Here is a 24,928-nt window from a genome sequence, read left to right as displayed (position 1 = left end):
TTTATTTATTTATTTTTATTTATTTATGTTTGCCCCCAGGGTTACCACTGGGGCTTGGTAGGCACTATGAATCCACCACTCCTGAAGGACATTTTTTCCCATTTTATTGGATAGAACAGAAGAAAATTGAGAAGGGGGGAGAGAGAGAGAGATACCTGCAGACCTGCTTCAACATTTAGAAGTGTCCTCCCTGCAGGTGAGGAGCCGAGGGCTCAAACCTGGATCCTTGTATGGGTCCTAGTGCTTAGTACTTTGTGTGTTTAACTGGGTGTGCCACTACCCAGCCCCTAGATTATATTATTTCATCTGCCTTCCTCCCATGGAAAAAACTATTGCAGGTCAGTCTCTATGGACAGAGTTGGCTTCCTGAAGCTTAGAGGCTACCCTGGATCTCTACAACCACAGCCTGAATCCCAGAGCCCAGAGGATAAATTTTATGAAGGGGATGAATGCCAGGTTATTGGTGCTGGGTTAGGGGTGAATGACACCGAGGGCCTTCTTTTTTGGCATAACACTAACATCAGATAAAGACCACAGTAATATTTAAAACTGATAAGACAGCAAAAATCATGTTGGACTTGATGCAGGAATCCAAGATCAAGTTAACACTTCAGACTGATCAGTTTATGTCACAACAATTACAGAAATAAGAAGAAAACATACAATCATCTCAGTAGATGTAGAAAAAGCCTTTCATGGAATTTAACGTCCAATCATGATGAAACTCTTAGTAAAGTAATACCTGACAAAAACAGTACAAATGCATCCTAGAGAGTAGATTTATTTTGGGACATTATTCTGGCTGTTACAAATATATTTCGGTTAATTCTCTTGTTCAGGGTAATAAAGAGCTGATTAATGATGAGCTGAATTTCCCTCTATGAAAGACCTCTGTTTCGGAGGAAAAAATCATTTCACAAGGTTTACATGGCATTTAAGAAACAAACTGAGCTTAATGGGCAGTTTGAAACACAAACAATGTACAAGTATTAGAAATGGGATGGAGAGAGCCTAGGAACAATATGGTTCAAATACCTGTATTTTTTATTACTGGTTTGTGGATGGGGCCTGGAGACACAAAACACTTCATCAGTATCCGTCCACATGCCCCATTCCACCCCAAACTTCCAGGACTAGAAATGGAGCTCACAGTATTCCAGATGCCCAAAAGGATGACTTCCACCAAAAACAGTCCATCTGTTCAGGCTATAGATCAAACCATAGCATAGCCCTACCAGAACCCACTCAAATGTCCAGTGGTTCTGTGGCCATACTGTGTCCTGTTGTACAAATTTCTTCTCCAATTCTGGACTCATTAAGCATACCTTCTATGTCCTGGCTCAGAGCAAGAGGGACAGGAGCTGCTACAGAGGAAGAAGTCCATGATGACTCATCTAAGAAGCCTTTTCTCTGGGGAAGAGTCACTTCTTCTTAAGGGAGGAAGCAATATGTATCAGAATGAGCATATTAATACTGATTGAAATGAAGCTTCAGAAGCTAAAGAAAATTTTCCTTCTTCTTCATACTGTATTCTATGATAGGTATAGATTGTGTGTGTGTGTGTGTGTGTGTGTGTGTGTGTGTGTGTGTGTGTGTGTGTGTGTGTGTGTTATGTGGGCATGTGTATTTTTTTCTTATAAATGGTGTGCAAATCCCACCCATCCACTGTCATACTTTTCATGGGCTTAGTTACCCACCATCACCTATGGACTGAGAATATTTCACTCACTATTTTGAAAGAGAGGGACAACAGTTACATAAATTTATCACAGTGTTACTAAAATTGTTCTGTTTTATAACTACAGTTCATAACCTCTTACTGTGCCTAATGTATAAAGTATATCATAAGTATGTGTAGGATAAATAGTTCAACAGAGAAGGCAGGACTACCTTCCAGTTTCAAGCTCCTGTAGCTACTGCAATAGAAAGAGATTGGAATGTAGGGTGAACAGTTTTCTACATGAGGCTCACTTCTACTCCAGTCTGCTTCTGTCTCAAATGGTACAAGTGACTCAGGAAAAGCAGTTAGTGAATCCCTGGTGCACATTTCTGTGAAGCAGCCATATTTACATACAATGCTGCTGGGACACTCAATGAGATCACGAGTGTGAAAGATCTGTGTGGACCATAAATAAGTACCTAAATATTAGGGACAGCTATGCAACATGGACAGAATGCAAAATAGGATTACAATAGAACACCTTCAACTCGGAAATCAACACACCCACCTGCTAAAGTAGCTTCAACACTGCTAAGGCTATTGCTTGGAAACAAAGACTTTGAAAGTTTCTGTAGACTATAAGAACAGTCTTTGTGAATGTGTAGGTGGGGAAAAGTGCAGTAACAGAGGAAAGACGTAGATGACACTCTCCTCTTGGCCCCAGGGGACAGCAAGGGTACATGCCTGGCTAGACAAACATTCACCCCAGAATGAAAACCCTTAAGGAGCTAATCTGGCTGGATAATGACAGATGTTTTGTGGTGAGGAAGCTCATTTCTCAGTCGGCATGAATGAAAGGACCTCTTAATGCATGACCACTAGAGGATGCAAGGCAGCTTAGAGAATGCAGGAGCCATGGGCCATCCACCCAGGAAGCATTTCTTCAGGCACCCCTTTCCTGTGTGCAGTTGAGTCAAGCACAAGAATGCCTGAGCACAGACAGGAGAGGCTACAAATCTGAAACCCTGAGGCACAAAAACAGACCATCTCCATCAGGCACTAGATGACTCTTGCATCTGGTAAATTCACCAGAACCAAAACATGTTGTCTGCCATGACAGTGGAGAGTATGAAAGGGAAGTATTTCTAGGCTCTGACATTCCTCTTAACACACACAAACTATGATAGGCTTCTGCAAGTTCATGAGAGGACATACATCTCTCCTGGCTACGGCCTATCAGTCTGTCAAGAAATATTCCTGCCCATGGCTCTCTGCAAGGCAACCTTGACTTCTTTGTTCCTGAGACTGTACACCACAGGGTTGAGCAGGGGTGTGATGATGGTGTAGGTCACTGAGAGAAGGAGATCCTTCTCTACTGAGCTCTCTGACTTGGGCTTGAGGTAGGCAATGGAGGCACAGCCATAATGAATGATGACCACTGTCAAGTGGGAGGCACAGGTGGCAAAGGCTTTCTTCCTGCCCTCAGCTGTGGTGATCCTGAGGATGGAGGAAATGATGAGGACATAGGAGATGAAGATCAGAGCCACTGGTACCAAAATCACAAAGGAACTGACTCCATAGTTGATCATCTCATTGATGGTGGTGTCCACACAGGAGAGCTTCATGACTGGATGTATATCACAGAAGAAGTGGTTCACCACAGTGCCACAGAAAGGCAGATTGAACATAGCAGTCACTTGGAGAACAGCCATGGTCAGACCAGTGACAAAGGACCCACAGACCAGCCCAACACATGTTCCTTTATTCATGATAAACAAGTAATGAAGAGGGTTGCAGATGGCCACATATCTGTCATAGCCCATGGCTGTGAGCAGGAAGCAGTTATTGATGGCCAATGTTACGAAGAAGAACATCTGAGTGGCACATCCAGCTAGGGAAATGGGCTGGTCATGGAAGAGGAGGCTGGAGAGCATGCGTGGGATGATGACCAGGCTATACACGGTCTCTGAGCTGGACAGCATGCTGAGGAAGAAGTACATGGGCGTGTGCAGGTGGTGGTCCACGTAAATGATGGTCACAATGATGAAGTTGCCAGCCAGAGTCAAGATGTAGACAATTAGGAAGATGACAAAGAGGGTTACCTGGTGCTTTCCAAAGCTTGAGAATCCCAGAAAGATGAACTCTGTCACCTCTGTGAAGTTCTTTCTCTGCATCCTGTTATGCCAGTGTCTGGAAGTGACATAGAGAGATATTTCCTTTAGTGATTGAGAGTTGAGCAGACACAGTGAGCCCAGCTCCCTCCTCTCTGACCTTGTGTATAGGGAGGAATCTAGGCCAGCAAGGTAGTTTACTTAGGAACATACTTCCTTTGTGATGTGCAAGACTCAGACTCCAGCCCTTGCCCCCTTCCAAACTACAGGCACTGAGGGCAGTTTCGGTGCTGTGGTGTCTCTCTGGCTCTCTGTCTCTTTCAGGAAAAAAATCAGCCCTGATTGGTAAACCCCTTGCTACAACAAAGCAAAAATAACAACAGCAAAAATTTAAAAACCTATTGCTGGTTTGGGGGATAACATTTGCAGAGATCACTGTTGAACAAAGTGTTTCCTGACTCAGAGACGCTTTATGATAAATGCTTACCATATACACATACATAGCAAACACACACACACATTATTTAAGTTAGAGAAATACTTGATCCAGTATTTCATAAAAAGATACAGAAGTGGTCAATATCACAAGAAAGAATGCTCAAAATCATAATATCTTTAGCTATTTTAAGAGAAATGTAAAAGAAGACCAGGGGATAGTAACATACATCACTCAAGAGACAGAAATTAAAAACTAGATAATACCTAACATGGGCAAGGAAATAAATGAATTGGACCTCTCAAACACTGGCAGCAGTAACAGAAAATGATAGAAGGAATTTGAAAAAAATAAATGTTTGGAAAGGTAAATTTGTGCTTAGCTTATGAGTTAATATTTTCTCTATGTATCATGCAAAGACTTCAACATGGGTCCACACAGAGACTCAGAGACTACTATCCCTGACAGATTTATTCTTAAAAGTCAAAAGCTGGAGAGAACTACAATGCCTATGGTGTAGCCTGTGTTTATGGTGTATCTGTACAAGGAAATACTGTTCAGTCATAAAAGAAACAAATTACTAATGCAGGCAGCAACGTGACTGAATCATTAAACCACCAGCACACTGCATCCAAGAAGCCAGCCACAAAAGCATTCATATAATATGACTCCATTTACACAAGACTAGAAAGCACAGATTTAATCTGTGTCTAATCTACACTGAGAGAAGATAAGAATTGCTAGAATTGCTAAGAAATTTAATGACAAAAGACCCCAAGGGAACTTTTGGGCATGAAGAAAATGTTCCTGATTATGATAGCAATTATGTTGGTGTATAAATGTGTCAAAACTTAGCAAAATACACTTAAAAATCAGTGCTCTTGTTATTTTTTACACTATATCATATAGCACTTTCTCATGTTGTATACAGCATTGCACAATGTTATATAATGTACAACATCTCATCAAAGATGACCACAAGTAAGTTTCTATCCTGTGAATTTTTTTCTTTACCCCTTTTTTCTTAAATCACTCCCAGGGTTATTGGCATGGCCCAGTACCTACATGATAAATCCACCACTCCCGTGACTTGTTCTTTCTTTCTTTTTTTGATAGAAACAGAGAGAAGTTGAGAGAGAGAAAGAGGAAATAAAGAGACACCTACAGTAGTGCTTTACCACTCATAAAGTTTTTTCCCTACAGGAGGGATAAGAGGCTTGAACCCAGATTCTTGCACATAGTTATGTGTATGTTCAGCAGAAGTGCCATTGCCCTGCCCCTTGTGAATTTTAATTGCTACACCCACAGATCTTTGGAGGGGATAATAGTAATGTAAAAACAAACAAACAATTGTAGATGTCTGTGCCTTGGGGAATGCGAAAATTGATCTGGAATCTGAAAATGTCAAAATATACAAATGAAATCACCTTAAATTTCCATTGGTATGGTTCTGTGATAGGAAGAAACTTTCCAAAGATATTTAAAAGCCAGCAAAGACAAAGGGTGGAAGAAACCTTCAAAGACCAAAGAGGCAGCAAAATAATGTATTTGTATATTATGTGCTGAGGAAAAGATTAAGGTAAAAATAAATAAATAAAAAGATGGGGAAGGGTCCTGGTACAGCAAATGTGTTCACCATGAAGGTGATCTTTCAAATAAAATAAAGTTAAAAAAATAAATAGAGGGACGGGCAGTAGTGCACCAGGTTAAGCGCACATAGTATAAAGTGCAAGGACCCAAGCAAGGATCCCAGTTGGAGCCCCCAGGTCCCCACCTGCAGGGGGGTCACTTCACAGGCGGTGAAGCAGGTCTGCAGGTGTCTATCTTTCTCTCTTCCTCTCTATCTTTCCCTCCCCTCTCAGCTTCTCTCTGCCTTATAAAAATAAATAAATAAATGAATATACTAAGGCAATGAATTAATTATGAAAAGAGATCATGCATCTGTTATTTAAATCTGAGTGAACTTGTTAGCATAAGGGAAAAACTTCAAAATCTGTGAGTTAATCACCTGAAAATTGAGATTGCATGTAAATTACTCTTCAGGAAAACAAATAAACAACGCCCTGTGGCCTTTTCTCTGAAGACCTTGAAATATACAAATTCTAAGGTGCTAGGGGAGGTCAGAGTGCCCTCTTTAACGATATGTGATGCTTGTATAAATCTGAAAGAAGACAAGTACCTGCTTGAAAGGCAGTGGAAGAGTCTGCATAGCTCTGCCTTCAGAACAGGAAACCAGCTGAGTTCCTGTGGACTGGAGTGTTTGACCTCAGACCTCCAGGTCCCAGCCCAGGACAGATGCAAGAGCTAGTGGGAACATACCCTACTGAGGTCAGGTGAGTATGTGGTGTCCCCAACACCTCTCAGATCACAACTGACAGCACCGACAGATAAAATATCTCAAAACTTCTCCCCAGACATAAACCTTACAATTGCTCACTCTTATGGTGGACTGCAGCCCAGGACAGGGGGGCCCACACTGTGCACATTGGCCACAGCTCCAAAAGCTCTGCCCAGGGAGCAGGTGCTGCCCCTATAAACTCTGACACCAGAGGCACACTCCTAGGAAAACATGTTGATGGCCCTGCTCTCCAGGGTCTCTTCCTCCCCATCTCCAGGGAACAGACTCCACAGAGTGTCAAGGGATCTGATTAGAAATGGAAGTTTGTTTTTCCAAGAGCTCTGCAATTCCCAGAGCCAGTCTCTGGGGGTTGTTGTTGAGATACATCAGTGACATGTGTATCACTGAGAATGGTTATCCCTAGAAGATAAGCATTGGTCTGTGCAGTGCCTACAAGATGAAAACACTTAAGTGAGGAAAGTGTTGCATTTCCCAGTGACATGCATTTGTAAAGGAACCCATTTCAACACTAAGCAGAACTTAGACTGGAGTTGATGTACTGCACCAAAGTAAAAGTCTCTGGGATTGGGGGCTAAGATTCAGGTCCTAGAACATGATGGCATAGGAGGACCTAGTAGGGGATGTATTGTTATGTGGAAATGTTATACATATACAAACTGTTGTATTCTACTATGGACTGTAAACCATTAATCCCCCAATAAAGAAAAAAAAATTACAAGAAGTAAGAAGGAGGAGAGGGAGGAGACGGAGGAGAAGAAGAAGAAGGAGGAGGAGGAGGAGGAGGAGGAAGAGGAGGAGGAGGAATAAATCTACTTCAGCAGGACAAACAATATCAGGTATTCAGAGCTTGCTTCCTGTCCTGCACACTCAACATGGCCCCACTGAGTTTTTGCCTTTTGGGGGCCATGTCCTCTTAACTCCCCCCCCCCCCGATGTTATTCTCACAAAGGCATGATGAGCACAAGAAGGCTTGTGGCCTCCAATGAAAGTCAAATTTACACAAACACTGTTTAAAAATAATAATTTAGAGACAGAAGATGGCATAATGGCTATGCAAAAAAAATTTCAGGGTGCCAGGCAGTGACGCATCAGGTTAAGCACACATGGAGCAAAGAGCAAGAACCAGCTCAAGGATCCCTGTTCGAGCCTCCAGCTCCCCACCTGCAGGGGGCTCACTTCACAAGAGATGAAACAGGTCTACAGGTATTTGTCTGTCTTTCTCTCCCCCTCTGTCTTCCCCTCCTCTCTTGACTTCTCTCTGTTCTATTGAACAACAATGACAGCAATCACAACAATAATAATAACAATGAGAGAAACAAAAGGGGAAAAAAATAGCCTCCAGGAGCAATGGATTCATACTGCAGGCACAGAGCCCCATCAATAACCCAGGAGGTAAAAAAAAAAAAAATACTTTCATGTCTGAGGTCCCAAAGTCCCAGGTTCAATACCCAGAACCACCATAATCCAGAGCTGAACAGTGCTTTAGTAAAAATAAATAAATAAATATAAATAAATAAATAAAATTTTAAAAGAAGAAAAGTAAAAAAGTATAAAAATTTTATTTCAATTAGTAACTAAAAAGCTGTGAAATACACATCTCAGGTGTAAACAATAATGCAGTCATCTTTTTTTCCCTCAACTTAGATGGAACTTTAAGAAAACATGTTAAATGAGATAAGCCTAAACCCAAAAGAGAAGGATGAATATGAGATGCTCTCACACAAAGACAGAATTTAAAAAGCAAGAAAACAGAGGGGAAACACAAAAAGCAAGACTTGGACTGGGTTTGGTGTATTGTGGGCTAGGGAGGGAGCTTTGGGGTCCTGGTGCATGATGGTGGATAAAGATCTAAGTTGCTGGTGTAGTGCTTTTCACACACTTATCATTGTTATTGAGAAATTATTCCCATATGTCAACAACTATTCTGTAAATTATTAATCCTCCCCAAATAAAAATGATATAAAAACAACTAATTTATCAACAGTGTAGATAAATTTTATAAATATGAGCATGAATGGTTCAAATATATAAGTAAGTAGTTATGGGTGTCAGGAAGGAGAATGACACTTTACTATGAGATTCAGGAGAGAACAATCTCAATTGCAGTAGTAAAGGAGTCATGGAGGTAGCTTGCTCTACAAAGAAGACTGAAGCCCAGAGTAGAAAACTTTCTTGTATACATAAACCCTGAAAGTAGAGTAGATAACTAGGCCCAGGGAGATAAGGGAAGGGGGCAATTATTAACATTGCCAGAATGGGAGGGGACTGCCTACATCCAGGCTCAGAAACAACCACTTTGCTGGAAAGACCAGTCACAATCTCAAGTAGAGAGTAACACTTCTCTTCATTGGGACAGTAGGCAGAAACACAGTAACCTCTCTATCAAGAGTTTGTCACTTTTATGGGAGGAACATACTGGGTACCCACTCCCTGCAGAGAAGTCTGCTTCCTTCTTGTCTCTGCATCAGAATAACTAAGCATGAGGAAACAAGCCCCCATTTTTTTCTTTCCCTCCATAATCCCCTGCAAAATGGGTCCTTCCAGGCTCATGTTAGGAACTTGCTCTTGCAAAGGTCACTTGTGACATTTTTATTGCTAAGTCCCAGTGTCCTTTTCCACCTGGATCTTGCTGATTCATTTGTCATCCTGGACTGGGCTAGGAACACACACTTATTTGATTTCTATGACACCACACACTACATTCTTATAAAAACGATTCTGATCTCTCTCTCTCTCTCTCTCTCTCTCTCTCTCTCCCTCCCTCCTCTTCTCTCCTCTCCTCTCCACCCCTATTTCAGGTTCCAGGGAAAATGCTCCCCACTCAGAGCCTGGGTCTTCCCCCATCCCCCAAACAATAGAACTATCTGTCTGTATCTCATCACTGCTAATGTGTTGATTCCTCTGAAATCTGTATTTCTAAGCCCAAGTGACATTCACATATTTCACCACCTCTGCTGCCCTTTTCTATGTGTAGATCACACAAATATTTCAAACCAAGAGCTTTAGGAACCAAATGTATCAACTTCCTCCCTCTTCCTCCAGAAGAATTCTGTTTCATTGCTTATAGGCAAAGGTTTTCCCAAACCATGTGCAGTCAGAAACTGAGAGATAATCTAAGTTGATTCCTTATATTTAATTGTCTGTATTTTTTTTCTTTTACCATTGAATGTTGAGATTCATCTATAACCATGAGTCTCCTGTGCTATACAGTCTCTCACCAAGTATGAACCTGCCCATTGCCTCTCCTCACCTATCACAGATAAATGCTCTGGTCCCCACAAGGTAAATAATTCTTTAGAAGTACCCAACACTGTCCTGTCCTCCTCGTCTTTTCCTCCCTAGCCTTTCCTGGTATGGACAGACACACCAAGCCCTGCAGACATTGTTTGAGTGTCTTTTAGTCTCTGGGAGATCTGCAGTCTGTGCCCCCTTTGCATGTCCCACTCTTGTCTGGGTGACACCTCCTGTTTCTTTCCTTTAAGGAAAGTCTTACTGCACCCAGTGACACCGTTAATATATCCCACCTGAGGCTCTGCTTCTTCCAACAGTCACCTCTTCTCTCTTCTGCTGTTCCCCTCCAGAACTATCAGCTCTCCAACCAACATTCACAGGCAGGAAGACCATCCCAGCCCCACTCACAAACTCTCTGCATTCTGATGGGATTTACCTGCAACCACACTCAAACTTCCTTCCTGCACAGAAATATTCTTGGCTTCCATTTTGATGTTTGCCAAAAAGCAAGAGGCTATTAATCCCAAGGTGTAAGAAACCCAAGATAAAAACAGACACCCATTCCCATCCAATGAGGCCATCTGCCAGCAGTCCAGTCTCTACCCAAACATGCCCTCTGTGGAGGGTGTCAGTACTTGTCACCTCTGTCCACAGTGCTGAATATACAAGCTCTACCCAGAGTAATCTAGCTCCATCCTCAAAATCCCCTCCCTATCCTGAGCATGCACTTCTGTCCTGATCCTAGTGTATCTGTCCAGAGTTCTGAACGTATCTTCTCTGCCATGAACACGCCATGCCACAAAACACTGTGTCATCACAAAACTCGGGTGGTTCTCATGGCACTGTGACTCCTTGACCTCCTGACTGGGTTCCTTGTCCCTGAACTGGCCCCTCAGCCTTATCAGCATTAGAGCACACTTGTCCATTTTGGTGTCCAATGCATTTTGCTTAATAGTGTGATAGTCTACTCATTGATAATGAAAATCTGCCAGCCTGTGGTGTTTCAACATGCAAGTTGATCTCTCTGTCTCTTATGGCCCATGTTTACTCTGTTATGTGTGTTTTTACTTTTACTGAATAAAAGCTTAAAATTCTGAAGAAAAAAAAAGTAAAGAAAGAAGAGAGGGAGGGAAGAAGAAGGGTGAAAGGAAGGAAATTCAAAAGAAGGCAAAACCATGTTCTCTCATTATCATGGCAGGGAGCAGTGAGAAAGAGGCTTCTCAGGGTGGTTTTGTATCATCATAAAAGGCGACAGGTCTAGGGTGACAGATATGCGGGGACAGGAAAGGAGGGCAAATGCAAAGGTCAACAATTTCTAGTGGTGACCATAAATTGACATTTGAAACAGCCACATGGGGAAAGGAGAGGGGTGACAGGGTCTCATCAAGAGTATCATGTGGGGGGGCCGTGTGGTGGTGCACCTGGTTGAGCGCACATGTTACAACATGCAAGGACCCAGGTTCAAGTCCTCGGTCCCCTCCTGCAGGGGGAAAGCTTCAGGAGTGGTGAAGCATTGCTGCAGGTGTCTCTCTGTCTCTCTTCCTCTCTATCCCTCCTCCCTTCCCTCTTGATTTCTGGCTGTCTCTATCCAATAAATAAATAAAGATATAAAAAAATCTAAAAAAAAAGAGTAGCATGTGGTCCCAGCCCTGAAAGCAATGCCTGAGAATGAAGGAATGAGCATGAGGAACATGTGCAGACCAGTCACCAAACACACCATCAACATCCCCTCAAAGTCTGGGGCCACATAGAAAAAAGGAGCCCAGGGAGTCATGCGGTAGCCCAGTGGGTTAAGCACACGTGGCGCAAAGCACAAGGACCCGAGTAAGGATCCTGGTTCAAGCCCCCTACTCCCCACCTGCAGGGCAGTCACTTCACAGGCAGTGAAGCAGGTCTGTAGATGTCTCTCTTTCTTTTGCCCTCTCTGTCTTCCCTTCCTCTCTCCATTTCTCTCTGTTCTATCCAACAACAACAACATCAATAATAACAACAATAAAACAACAAGGGCAACAAAAGGGAATAAATTAAAAAATATTTTTAAAAAATAGAAAAGAAAAAATGAGCCCAAAGGAAACACCAGCCTTTCTGCCCACCACAGGCATGTCACAGGAGCATAAGTCACCAATGAAATGTCTGAGGAAAGGAAACTCAGGATGCTCAGGAGGAAAAAATGCTGAGGGGCTAGGAGAAAGCTCACCCAGCAGAGAAAGTAAGTCCCTTATCATGCACGAGACCCTGGGTTTGAGTCTCATGGATGGTAGGGCACTGCTCAGCTATCTCTCTTCTCTGTCTCTGGTCTTGCTATCTCTCTCAACAAAGAAACAATAAATAATAAATGTTGAGTGGGGAGGCCACTCAGCATTAACTGCATGCATGAGGTATTGAGCTTATTCTCCAGCACTGCATAAAATTTATTTAATTAATTAATTAATTAATTAAATAAACTGAGCCCCAATTGTGAAACTGCTATCCATGCCTCACAGGCACGGCAGGGCACACACTGACTCTTACTCCTTCTTCGAGGCCTGTCCAGATGCATTTTTCAACACTGATCCATTAAAGGTGAAGGCCATATAACAGAGATCCTGCAAAAAGATCACTTCTCAGAACCAGGGTCTCTCACCCCCAGAGAGTCCATCCCATGGTTCAGGGGCTTAAGCTGAGCAGACAAATCTGTAAAGGCCTGATGTGGCCAAGTCATGCCTGGGACTGGGGCTGGGGTTCCCACCTCGCTGACTAATGAGTAACCTCCATTGATCCCCACCCCACCCACTGCCACAGTACTCTGCTTGCTGATTGGGGACAATGAGACCATCACCCCCACACTTCAGGCACTCCCTCCAGCCCTACAGATAAGCTCAGAGCAGCCTGAGTTCCAAGTGTGACTCTGGGGAGTGGGTGGACAGTCTAGACCTCCTCATCCCAGCACCATTGCTCTGACCACCAGGCCCCATCATGGACAAGTTGTGGTTCTGGATCTCTGTCCTCACTGGGGTCCTCGGAGTCTCTGCTCAGACAGGTAAGGGCCAGGAGCCAGACGGGCAGTGAAAAAAGTGGTGGGATCTCTCTCCTCTTGATGGGGGGTGGGGTACTACCACACTTGTCTTCCTCTGCAGACCTCAGTGGGAAAGCATTCGTGTTCCCCAAAGAATCTGACAGCTCCCACGTAAGCCTGAAAGTGGTGCTAAAGAAGCCACTGCAGAACTTCACCCTGTGCCTGCGGGCCTTCACCGACCTCACCCGCCCCTACAGCCTCTTCTCCTACAGCACCCAGAAGGAGTACAATGAGCTGCTTCTCTATAAGAGCAAAGGCAACTTCTACAGCCTTTACATTGGGGGCACCAAAGTCAGCACCAGTGTGAAGGAAGAGGCTCTGAGCTCAGTGCACCTGTGTGTCAGCTGGGAGTCCTCCTCGGGCATAGCTGAGTTCTGGCTTAATGGCAGGCCCCTGGTGAGGAAGGGGCTCAAGCGGGGTTACTCAATAGGCACTAACCCTAAGATCATCCTGGGCCAGGAGCAGGACTCCTACGGAGGTGGCTTCAATAAGAGCCAGTCCTTTGTGGGTGAGCTTGGAGATCTTTACACGTGGGACTCGGTGCTGTTCCCAGAGGAGATCAAGTATGCATACCACGGCACTATCATCAACCCCAACATCCTGAGCTGGAAGGCTCTAAACTACCAGATAAATGGGTATGTTGTCACCAAGCCCCTGGTGTGGCTCTGAGGGCCCAGGTTAACAATACATGAGGTCATGAGCCCACCTCTGCTTCTCCCTTCTCCTCCCAGCATCCTGTCCACAAGTGTGTCTAATAAACAGCACTGCTTCAAGCCACCTGTTTGTCTTTCTTTTGTGACACAGGGCATGAATTCATAGCTGGCTTGGGCCCATGCGGGACACCACTGGGCAACCTCCTGGGTATTATGTTTTCATTTGAAGAGAAAGAGAGAGAAAAATGGGGCCTCATAGCATTACTCCACCATTGGTGAAGTTCCCCCAGTGCCATCCATGGTCTTCCCAGTGGTGTCGGGGATAGAGCCCAAAGAAAAGCCAACTTGTGGCACCAGTAAGTTGTCTCCTCGTTGTCAAGCAGAGCCGGGTGCCAATCCTTCTGTGGCTGAGGCAAGCCCACACCCAACACTTAGAACTCCAGGCAGATGGCACATCTCATGTAGTTGCCTGGGTCCCAATGCTCAGTTAAGTCTGAGCCTCAGGGATCCAGAGGAGGATGGAAATGATAGCTTGTACCTCCCGGCCATCTGCCTACAAACAAACACCCATGATTTGCTCTGAGCTGTGCCCAAGCCTGATCTCACCAGAGCAAAGCTTAAGTGTTTCCTGCTGGCCCCACAGATACCAGGAGAAGGGGAATTTCCACTGGACCTTTCCACCCACTGTCATTAAATGAGCACCAAAGCCAAGCAAGGGTCATCTCCTTCAGAGTCTCCCCAGGACAAAGCAGGAACTGGCCTCTAGGCACACAAAGCTCATGCCTTGCTCATAATGATCTATGCCTAAAGAGATCATCCAACTCCATTCTGGGTCTGTCCCCACCAAACCCCAGATGCCCACAAAAGTCTCTGGAATTCACCCAGGAGGTGAAAAGTAAGCATACCCTTCTCCCTTGCCAGGAGGCCCTTGAGAGCAAAGTCCAAAGTGTCAGTGCCACAGAGGTCAATGTACTGTGTCACTTCAGCTCAACCAGACCCAGAGACATGTCAGCAACAGAACTGTCTACACAGTTGACCTAGAACCCATCAAGACTGTTCTGCAGCAGTCAGTAGGATGCTGCTATCTTTTTTACTGAAATGGTAGCTTCCTCTGCATTGTCATAATCTTTCCTAAATAAATCACAAACACCTGGAGGGTGCTCGAACCAGAAAGGGGTTCAAGAAGGCTGTTTCCCAATTAGAGTCCTCCTGCTCATGTTCACTCCACCATCCCATGCAATCACCAGCTCTCCAGACTCCTTGATACTTGACTCTTTAGACCCAGTGCATCCAGACAGGCGAAGAAAAGATGAGAAGGAAAGCTGGGGCACTGTTGTTTTTAACTACATACAAAACATAACTACAGAGGCTGAGCTTCCGTGTCTTAAATTAAATTGAAAACCATCCATATTTTACTTTCTTAAACACAGTTTCTGCTCCTAGGCACGAATAGTGCTCACAAGGAGGGTGAGATTTGTCAGAGCCCAAGGTCTTTGTCATCATTTTTTCCCTGTGCCAATGGTGTGTCTCTCCCCACCCCCACCCCCTTTGCCCCTCAAACTGTTTCTCCCTCTATTTTCTTCTGCCTTTGCCTCTAGTAGGAATATCGGCTTCAAGACTCCGATTGTGATGCATGAACACATCTTAGTGTTCTCACTCCCCCGCGGGGGTTTCTCCTTCTGGAATGTATAAATCATTCTGAAAGCGCCTCTCTGTTCTGTACCATGCTTTTGAGATTATCTAATGGAGAGCCCCCTGCACAGAAACCCTTCGGGGTTCAGCCACAGAGGAACCCTGATTGGAAGGGGAAAGTCTGTGGTCACTCTAGCTGGGCAGAGACTTAAAACAGCCACCAGCAGGGAAGAGGTGGCTATTTGATGCTAAAGCCATCCTTCAATTCAGTGACACATGTCCCCACTACTGAGAACTCACCCAAGCTAACACCCCTCTCCCCCAGGGATACCAGCCTCCCACCCACTGGCTTGTTTGTCCCTGTTGTGTCTCTGATCTCTCCCCTTTTCCACTGGCATCTACAAACACCCCACTTCTGTGTTAGAGGGCAGGTAGTGACTCCCTTATGTGGCCCACATTCCCTCTCTCATTCACTGGGGAACCCCTCCTCCAGAGAAGGTGATGGCCCTGAATTTGTCATTTGAGTCATTATCCTTGTGCAGTAACAACTCTGCATTGCAGACAGGGTAAAACATGAAATGAGCAACCCAGAAGTGACACAGTGAACAGAGCTCCAAACTAGTAGCCTTGAGGTCCTAAGTTCAATCCTCAGTACTGTATATGCCAGAGTGATGCTCTGGTTCTTGCTCTCCATTTCTCTTGTTTATAAATAAACAAATTCTCTAAGTTAAATTAGTAGGCAGTGGACCTTAGTCTTCAGGCTGCTGTGAGTCCCCAGAGTGAAGAGGGGACAGAATACTTGCAGGTAAGCCAAGAGGCTGGGAGCACTTGGCAAATCAGAGAGTGGCTGTGGCCCACCTGGAGGAAGTGTCACTGCCTCTGAATGCACCAAGATCTCTTTGTTGAAATTCCATGGAAACGAAAGACATTGGAAGATAACGAGAGGCAGCATCCCTGGTGACACCTTCATCTAATTCTGCCCAGAAAGAGCATTCTGGGCTTCCTGCTCCTGTCTGGATGTGGTCTTCTCTCTGCATCCCCCACCCCCTACCTCGAGTTATAAGAAAAACTATAGCTCATCCTTCATTTTCATTCATTCTAATTCAAGAGCACACAGAAAGCAATGAAGTCCTTGTTTTCCCTGCTTCTTCCCTGAATTCATGAGCTGCCTTCCCCAATCAGCCATCCTGTCTACACTTTTATCACACAGCAAGAAGGAGCAGTTTCACATGATCATAGAAATTCCTCCCAAGCCTGTGACTGCTCTGGGGGAGAAAACAGAACCCCTCAAGAGCTTACTTGAAAGAATTCCTTAATTCTTCCTCTTCCTCCTTCCAAACAGCCCTGCAGCTCTCCTGGCTCCAGAACCATAGCCACTTTGTCCCTGGTGGCTACAGGCAACTGTGGTGTGACAAGGCTTTCTGTGCCAACTCCCTGCCACCAGCCCCTCCAGCTCAGAAGCACCAGGATTCTGCCCATCCATCAGTGACTTGTATCTAGCTCCTGTGTATGTGTGTTTCTCATACTATTCTATCACACACATATGATTTAAACAATAAAATACATTTTTAAAAAGACTGAAATTAGACCCTAAAATGAATAGGTTTTCTTATGTAGAGTGTGGAGGGAGGTTAACCTGAGAGTTAAATTGGATTAAACTGAACCCCAGTAGTAAATGCACTAAAACTCAGTCTGCAAACAGAAGGACAGCCAAGGGGACATAAATCCTGCTAGTCTTACCCTCTTAAAATGAGAGCAAATAATTAAAACTTTGTTCTAGAAGGAAGTTTGGTCCTGGGACTGGGAAATTTTGGAAGATTCCAGCCTCCCTGAATGTCCCCAAAATCCAGTTCCCCCCCGACACCACCACACCCTGCTTCTACCTGTATAACAAAAGTTAATACTTCTCACCGGAGGTAGACATATTTTGGGTACGAGTTGATTTGTTCTGATACACTCTTGCCCCTGATGGTAACTTTAGAAGGCAATAAAGTGATTCACTTTCGTGTGCATAATGGAGTCTGACTTTCTGTTCGACTCAGCACCAGCAAACAGTGAAACAGTGGAAAATGAGAGTCCCGCCAGGCAAGCAGCTTCCTAAGTTCTCAAAATGGGCCTCTGTCAAGAATTAAGAGCAGTCTGAAGACTGAGACTTAGATACCCTCCTCACCTACATCCTATTACAGTTCTCTTACTCACTCCAAAGCTAACCTTGGCAAAGCAAGGACTGCAAAAGTTGAATAAGGGCAAGAGACTGCCGTACTTTAACAATGACTCTTTAGTCACTATCAGGCCACCCCGTCAGCTGGGGCCCTAGTCAGAGAGTCCTGAGATTCCCAAACAGACTTGATGGGCCTAGACAATGAATAAATCCCTCTCTCCATTGTTACCAGTCATTTCTATCAGGAACAACACAATAGACCCCTTTGTGGGCCCCCATAGAACCTTGCCCTCAACTTGCATAACAACAACAGAAAATGTTCCATCCTCCGAAGGGAGGATGGACAACATACTCTATGCTACACCTGAGTAAGATGGGTCCTGAAATTGGAGTAGCTTGGAATATCCCTACTCATGACCACAGAATGTGAGCTCAGATCTACAGTGATGCATAGGCTCTTAAACTGATTATGGGCCCCAGATCACATCAAATCAGTGGGGGTTACAGTCAACAATATTTATATCCCTTTCCCATATTAGGGAGCTACTCTCTTCCCTGATCCAGCTTTCTGGTCCTTTTTCTAGCCATGACATCATCTCCCCAGACAATAACTTGGATCCACATGCATATCATATTTCAGACTCAGGGGCAAAAAGAAAAAGGAAAAAAAAAAAACTAATATAGCCACAGGCCCTTTGGAATATAACTAAAATATGCCTACTAGCTATCTACAAAATGGAATACCCCCCAACTCTTCATCTGCACTATTCCAGCCCTTAGGTCCATGATTGGTCAAAAATTTGTTTGGCTTTGTATGTTAACTCTCTTGTCAACCACCAGGTTTCAGATGCTAGCATAATGCTGACCAGACTTCCCTGGACAGACAACCCCACCAATGTGTCCTGGAGCTCTGCTTCCCCAGAGCCCTTCCCCACTAGGGAAAGAGAGAGACATTGACCTGTCAATGCCCATATTCAGTGGATAATCAATTACAGAAGACAGACCTTCAACCTTCTGCATCTCACAGTGACCTTGAGTCCAAACTCCCAGAGGGTTAAAGAATAGGAAAGCTATCAGGGGAGAGGATGGGATACAGAGTTCTGGTGGTGGGAATTGTGTGAATTTGTACACCTCTTATCCTATGGTTTAGTCAATGTTTCCTTTTTATAAATAAAAAAAAAATTAAAAAAAGAATTAGGAGCAGAAAGTGTGCTCAGGGAGGCAGTGTGTTGGGGAAGAGATGGGAAAGCAGAGAAGGTCTGAGTCACAGTTGGATGGCTTCCATATCTGAAGTTACTCAGATCTGTAGAAAAGCTCACTTGGTAAAGAAGCAGGGTGTCCACAGAGGTCTCTGAGGTTCTTGCCCTCACTGAGAAAGGATGATTTGTGGCAGCCACAGACAGCTGGCAGCCAGCAGCCAACAGCCCTTCTCCCAAGGTCTTGGGAAACAAGCACAACCCAGGATGCCAGGAATGCATTAGGCAACCTCTGAAGTCACTGGTAATTATTGGGCATAAATAGAAAGCAAACAACTGTACACATGCACAACCAGGCATCCGGGAAGCACACAAAAAGAAGCCTGCTCTGGCTGGGGATATGGGTTGACCATATCCATGTCCAGCAGAGAAGCAAAAACCAGAATTCTTTCTCTCTGCACTCCCCAAAAGAAGTTTGGTCCATACTCACAGATAGGGTAAATGTTGGAAGAAGATGACCAGAGGGCTCTGAACCTCAGTTCCACTGGGAACCAGAATTTTAATGACAAGAAAACTTTGGTTTGATTATTTATTTTTTTAGTGATTTAATATTTATTTCTTAAACTTTAAGGCAACAGGAGTATAATCCCATAAAATTCCCATGACTAGACTTCTGGAAACTGTAGTAATTCTCCCATGCTCACAGATATGGGTTGCCTCTATATATATATATCCTTTTTTTTTTTTACATTCCTGCCCTCACTTCCTTTCTAAGTCACACCTACAGATATCACTACACCTGAGTGTTCTTCATTTTCTTCATCTTCTCTCTAGTAAGGCAAATAGTGTCCGGCTTCCTCTGGTGTTTTCCAGATTTGCTTCTCTTTCTGTGATGTTACAAAAACAAGATTCTGATGACAAACACTTTTGGTCCTGGGATTCAGAGCCCTTTAATCTTCTTCCCCTGTCCTTTACCTCTCTAGGAGTATGGACCAAATTTCTTTTTGGAGAGCAAAAGTGGGAGTTTTGTCTTGTATAATTGCTTCTCTACTGCACATGGAAGTTTACAGGTCGATCTATACCCCCAGCCTGAAACCTTTGTTTTTGCACCATCACTGAGAGAGAAGAGAATCTGGATAATACCAGAGAAAGTCAGGTGCCATTTCACTTATCTGAGAAGGAGGAAGAGGAGAAAAAAAGAAAGGTAAATATAGGATAATTCTCCTCATAAATGGAATATAGAGAATTGAAACACATAAACTTGAATAGATAGATAGATAGATAGATAGATAGATAGATAGATAGATAGATAGATAGATGATAGATAGACAACCCATAACTATGATCTTGGGAGAAATATGGTGGTAACATTGGGAGTGGAGGACACAGAACATTGGTCGCAAGAGCAGTGTGGAATTATACTCCTATTAGCTTATAATCTTGTAATCACAATTAAATCACTAATTTAAAAAAAATTTAAAGCTTGTTCTCATCCTTCAAGTGCCTATTCTGCCATTGTCCTTGGATCAGGGTCTCCACCATCACATCCCCAGTAAGTCACCATGACAGGAACAGAGTGAAATGTGGAAGGAAGTCCCCCAGTAGCCCTACTTGTCAGTGTCCTCACTGTTGACTCTGCCTTCCATTCCTGTTGGGGCTTCAGGTACAGGGGATCATCTGACACCCCATCTGGACTCAGGCCTAAGGGAGAGTGTCCCAGGGCTGAGAAGAAGCAGAGATTACAGAATCTTCTGCCTCTTTCTCCACCTTTATGTCTAGAGGAGCTGGTGGCCTGCATGGTACCCTTAACATGTGCACCTTTGCCTGCTGTCTCTGCTTTGGTGACAGGGCTTTGGACCTTGCCCAACCACCTCTAAATACCTACGATGTCAGATACTTCTTGCTTCCTGGCATGGCAGGCCTTTCCTTGAGTTTCTACAGTGGTTCTGTGTGACAGCACCACACATACATACACACACACACACACACACACACACACACACACATACACACACACTTCTCCACTCCCCACCCCCTAATTTTTTTTTTTCTTTTACCAGACCACTGCTCAGCTCTGTTTCATGATGGTGTTGGGGACTGAACCTCAGGCAAGAAAGCCTTTGTATAACCATTATGCTATCTCCTCAGCCCTCCCCCTTTCTATTAAGCCTAGTTATACACATTCTTCTACTACCTCTTCCCTCCCTGAATCCCCTTCCTTTACCTCTTCTCCCTTTTTCACCATCCCTTAGTTCTGCTTGCTCTCTGCTCCCAGGTATCTGGATATGATCTAGAATTCTGCTCACTCTTAATCTGTGTGTATGTCACACACAGACAGGAGCTCCAGAGGAGCAGGCTCTGTGTCCCAATCCCTCAGGAAAGGATGGTGGGAGAATGAATTGTTGTCACCTCCTTTCCCCAATATTTCCTGCACCTGAAAACAGTTTGTGTCCTGTCCAGACTTTGACCTTCATCTGGGTTGCCCAGGTGTATGTCAACACCTGGTTCATACATGCTGCCTGGGGCATATAACTCTCCCTCCATCTCCTGTCCCTGGATCACACAGGGAACTCCACAGTCCACAACGGCTGCACAATAGATCTGTGCTAGCCCCAAAGTGTCATCCTGGGTACTCAAGTTAAGAAGGACACCTGTTTTTTATTTGTTTGCTTGCTTGCTTGTTTATGTTTCACCAGAGCAGTGCTCAGCTCTGGCTGTAGGTGGTGAGTGGATGGGGTCTGAACCTAGGACTTTGGAGCCTCAGGCTTGAGAATCTCTTTGAATAACCATTATGTTATCAATTCCCACTCTGCACGCTTTAAAAATGACAGTTTCCAGGTTCCTTACTAACACTTTCAGAAGGTTAGCTGCAGGAGATGTAATTATGTACAGGGTCAAAGATGGTAGTGACCCAGGGCTTGACCCCTAACCCTCTGTAAGGCAGTGACATTTTTCATCATTTGAACTAGGGCTCTCATCTTGAACTGAATCTCATAGCTGTGTAGCCCTAGTGTATGAGTGTGCATGAGCTTGTGAAAGTGTGCAGGCCAGAGGCAGGGTGGTAGTGCCCCACCCAGGGAAAGGGGGAAGCTTCATAAGTGATGAGACAGCACTGCAGGTGTCTCTCTCCCTCTATCTTCCTCCTTCCTTCTGGATTATCTGTCATTATCCATATAATCAGTAAATACATTTTAAAAAGAAAGTGAGTGAGTGAGTGTGTATGTGTGTGTGTGTGTGTGTGTGTGTGTGTGTGTACACAAGTGTGTGCAAACATTTAAGAGTAATATTGTAAACATCCATTCCAAAGAAGAAAGGACTCCCTGACTTCATTCCATGAGGCTTTTTTTTAAAGCTAATTCCTAATGCGAGTGAAGATATGAGGAAAAAGAGCAGTCTCATTTGTTACTGTGGTAATGTAATTTTCCTAGAGGGAAATTTCATTTTATATACATTTAAACCTTTAAAAAGTCCCCTTGGAGTTGAAACTCAGACTCTTTATACATTATTTTCCATATCTTTGCCCTTAAGGCTCTTTTTTTCTGTTTTGACTTTTATTACTTTTATTTCCAAATTGTATTCTTGTTGAGGTAATGCATGCCCATAGTTTAAAAATCAAACAATGCTACAACGCTTATAACAAGTAGCAGCAGTGTCTCACTCTCCCCTTCCTCTCTCCTCCTTACCCCAAGATCTGCTCCCCTGCCCAAAGTCCTTCACTTACCTGGGTCCTCTGGTAGTTGGTTCTCTATTTCTTTTATTTTTTTATTTTTTAAATTATCTTTATTTATTGGATAGAGACAGCCAGAAATCAAGAGGGAAGGGGGTGAAAGAGGGAGAGAGACAGAGAGACACCTGCAGCCCTGCTTCACCACTCATGAAGCTTTCCCACTGCAGGTGGGGACCAGGGTCTCGAACCAGGGTCCTTGCGCATTGTAATATGTGCACTCAACCAGGTGCATCACCACCTGGCCCCTGGTTCTCTATTTCTATGCTCCTAGTTGCATTCTCAAATCTAATCTGTTAACTGCCTGTGACAAAACAGATAATTCAGCCTTCTTCCCTTCCCACAATTACACTAATTATCTTACATGTGCCTTGTATGCTTGAGTTGTTGCTTTTGCATGCACACGTTTTGGGGTTTATGCAGTGAGGAGGTTTTATGTGTGTCTTTTTCACCAAATGCCTGTGTCTGAGACCAGCTATGTTGCTTTCTTCTGACTCCAAAGTACAGTCACGTGAAGAGGTCTAAAGCCTGGTCAGTGGTGGCTTCTCATCTGAGAGAAGTCCCAAAGATCAGATGTATTTAATCCTTCCCCCTGCTCTCCACCCCATGCTGACCCCAGTGGTGGAGTCTTCTCTGTCCTGAGCAAGAGCAAGGACTCTTGTGTCCCCCAAGAAAGCTGTCTGAACAAACAGTCAAGCGTGTCTCCTCTGTGCAGCCAGACCCATTCTCATCCCACATTGGTTCCTATTCAGCCAATGTCCCCTGAGGTCCAACAGGGACATCTGGTCCCCAGCACATAATAACAGCATGATGGGAATACATGTGTTGGTGCAGTAAAGTCTTTCATGGAGACACAGCTTAACGACAAACAACCTGCAAAGTCCCCACTGACATGCATAATGGTACTGATCACTGCAGTGCACATGAGATGGGGATAAAGTCTGATTTCTCCCCATTGTTTCTGCTTCCACCTATGCCCAGCAAATGTACCTTGTCTCACTATGACAATGCACATATTAAAGTCAAAGATGAAAGAGGCAATTTATGCAATAAACTTTCATGTCTGAGGCTTCAAGTTCCCAGATTTAATCCCTAGCACCACCATAAGCCAAAGCTGAGCAGTGTTTTGTTAAAAAGAAGGAGAGAAAGAAAGAAAAGAAGAAAGAAAAAAAGAAAAGGAAAGGAGGTCCGTCATTTGATCACAAATAGGGAGAGAGACTTCCCAAGCAAAAGAGTCTGCATTATTTGAAACTTCAAAATCCTGGATGGGCGTCATCCTCAATACACAGAGCCATCAGGAGCAATGATGGTTTGAAATGTGCTCAGACATGTTCTGATTTTATGCTTAATAAATTGTTACTGGGATTGTCATCAAGAATCTTGGTCCCTCAGCTCCTGGCTGGCTCACATAGTAACCAAGACAGTTCCAAAAAAGTAGGCGATTTATTGTGCATCACAAGATAGGAGAAGGGTTCATGTCTAAAGAAACTTCCTCCAGCAACAGAGAAGCAAAAGTTTTCATTTTTAGAGTTGAAAGAGAGAGTTACAGCATGCAGAGGCTGGGTCCCCAGTAGAGTGTGCACAGAACACCATCATGCTTCTTTATACAACCCATACTCAAAAAGTCAGGTTTACCTAGAAACAAAGAAGTCATTATGATAATAAGCCCTCACTCACCTTGGGTCAGATTAAGTCTCCACTTAACACACTCAGCCACCCGGTTCAGACTGGTCCTGCAGTTGCACTCCTATATGGAATGTTAATTGGTCAGACCAGAGATGGAATCGATAGTTTAACTGAGAAACAAGTTGTGATGAAAATCTTCTCTTCTGTCTTCTTTTCCTCCACTGGCCTCTTCTTGGAATTAGTATAGACACCTTCAACTGAACTGGATCCCCAGTATGAAGATCAGCCCATGTATAGACATGAGGGGAGGGTACAGACCAGGAAAGAGGTGATTCACTGTTTTTGGAGACCAGCTCAGAGTGCCTGGCTGCTATGGGGGGAGGACAGCTGAGTCAATTGATGTTCTAGGATGAAATCAGAACCCAGTTGGAAATGTAAAGTCTCAGAGAAGAAATGGCAGATCCAATGAAGAAGGCCTTGTCTGTGGTGGGCTTGCAAGTCTTGGTTTCAGCCTAGCTATCAGTTAACCAACTGTGACTTGAGGCAAGCCAATTAACTTTTCCGCCACAAGCTGGACAAGGTTAGTGGTAGATAAAATGCTCCACTTTTACCCAGTGGGGATAAAGTGCTCAAGGTTACAGGATGATCAAAGAAGAGGTCACAGCAGGGGTGAGGGGGGACTGATTACAAAACTGGAAATTGAGGACTTTGTGCACAAAGACTAGCCTTTTGGGTCATAGCATGTGCTATGCTGTCTGGGGTCCTGTCCTTTCAGGCTGCATTTCTGGAAAGCTCAAGCCACATGGCATGTGTGCCCCACTGTCTTGTGTTACCTCCCACTTCTCTCTGCCCTCTTTCTGGAGCCAGCTGCTCCCCTCTGCCCAGCTCTTTGCTGCTAATGTTTGGAATTTCTGTGTTTGCTCTCTCCCAGATTCAACCTTCAATAGAGAAATCAAGCTGGGAAATGGGTGGTGAGAAGTTGAGAAATTTGACCCTGGGACAAAGGGGATGTGGCTTTTGTTTCCCTTTGACTCAAAATTCAAATTTGTGAAAGAATTTGTCCTTTAGTAATGAGTAGAATTAG

General features: G+C 44.1%; 2 protein-coding genes across 2 annotated transcripts in view; one reads left to right on the top strand and one right to left on the bottom strand.

Annotated features, from left to right (window-relative positions):
- LOC103120178 (olfactory receptor 10J3-like) overlaps positions 1–24,120 on the bottom strand; it is a 105,897-nt gene extending 81,777 nt beyond the window's left edge. Inside the window, exons 1-2 of the mRNA XM_007530543.3 lie at positions 23,896–24,120; positions 3,338–3,850 (exon numbers count right to left, since the gene is read on the bottom strand). Coding sequence (XP_007530605.2) covers positions 3,338–3,834 — 497 coding nt within the window. The 5' untranslated portion in view covers positions 3,835–3,850; positions 23,896–24,120. The remainder of the gene's footprint in view (positions 1–3,337; positions 3,851–23,895) is intronic.
- Positions 12,640–13,625, top strand: APCS (amyloid P component, serum). Its single transcript, XM_007530542.3, has 2 exons — positions 12,640–12,816; positions 12,914–13,625. Exons 1-2 carry the CDS (start codon positions 12,753–12,755, stop codon positions 13,519–13,521), a joined length of 672 nt encoding a protein of 223 aa, XP_007530604.1. The 5' UTR covers positions 12,640–12,752; the 3' UTR covers positions 13,522–13,625.
- Positions 24,121–24,928: the final 808 nt, after the last annotated feature.

The sequence above is a fragment of the Erinaceus europaeus genome, chromosome 9, assembly GCF_950295315.1.
Source record: "Erinaceus europaeus chromosome 9, mEriEur2.1, whole genome shotgun sequence".
NCBI lineage: Eukaryota > Metazoa > Chordata > Mammalia > Eulipotyphla > Erinaceidae > Erinaceus > Erinaceus europaeus.
Note: the sequence above shows the minus strand (reverse complement) of the source record. Positions and strands in the feature narration are given on the sequence as shown.

Excerpts from the sequence above, each read along its gene's own strand:
- APCS (XM_007530542.3), top strand. The coding sequence starts at position 12,753 with ATGGACAAGTTGTGGTTCTGGATCTCTGTCCTCACTGGGGTCCTCGGA. Across the intron at positions 12,817-12,913 it reads CGGAGTCTCTGCTCAGACAG|ACCTCAGTGGGAAAGCATTC; the intron begins GTAAGGGCCAGG and ends CTTCCTCTGCAG.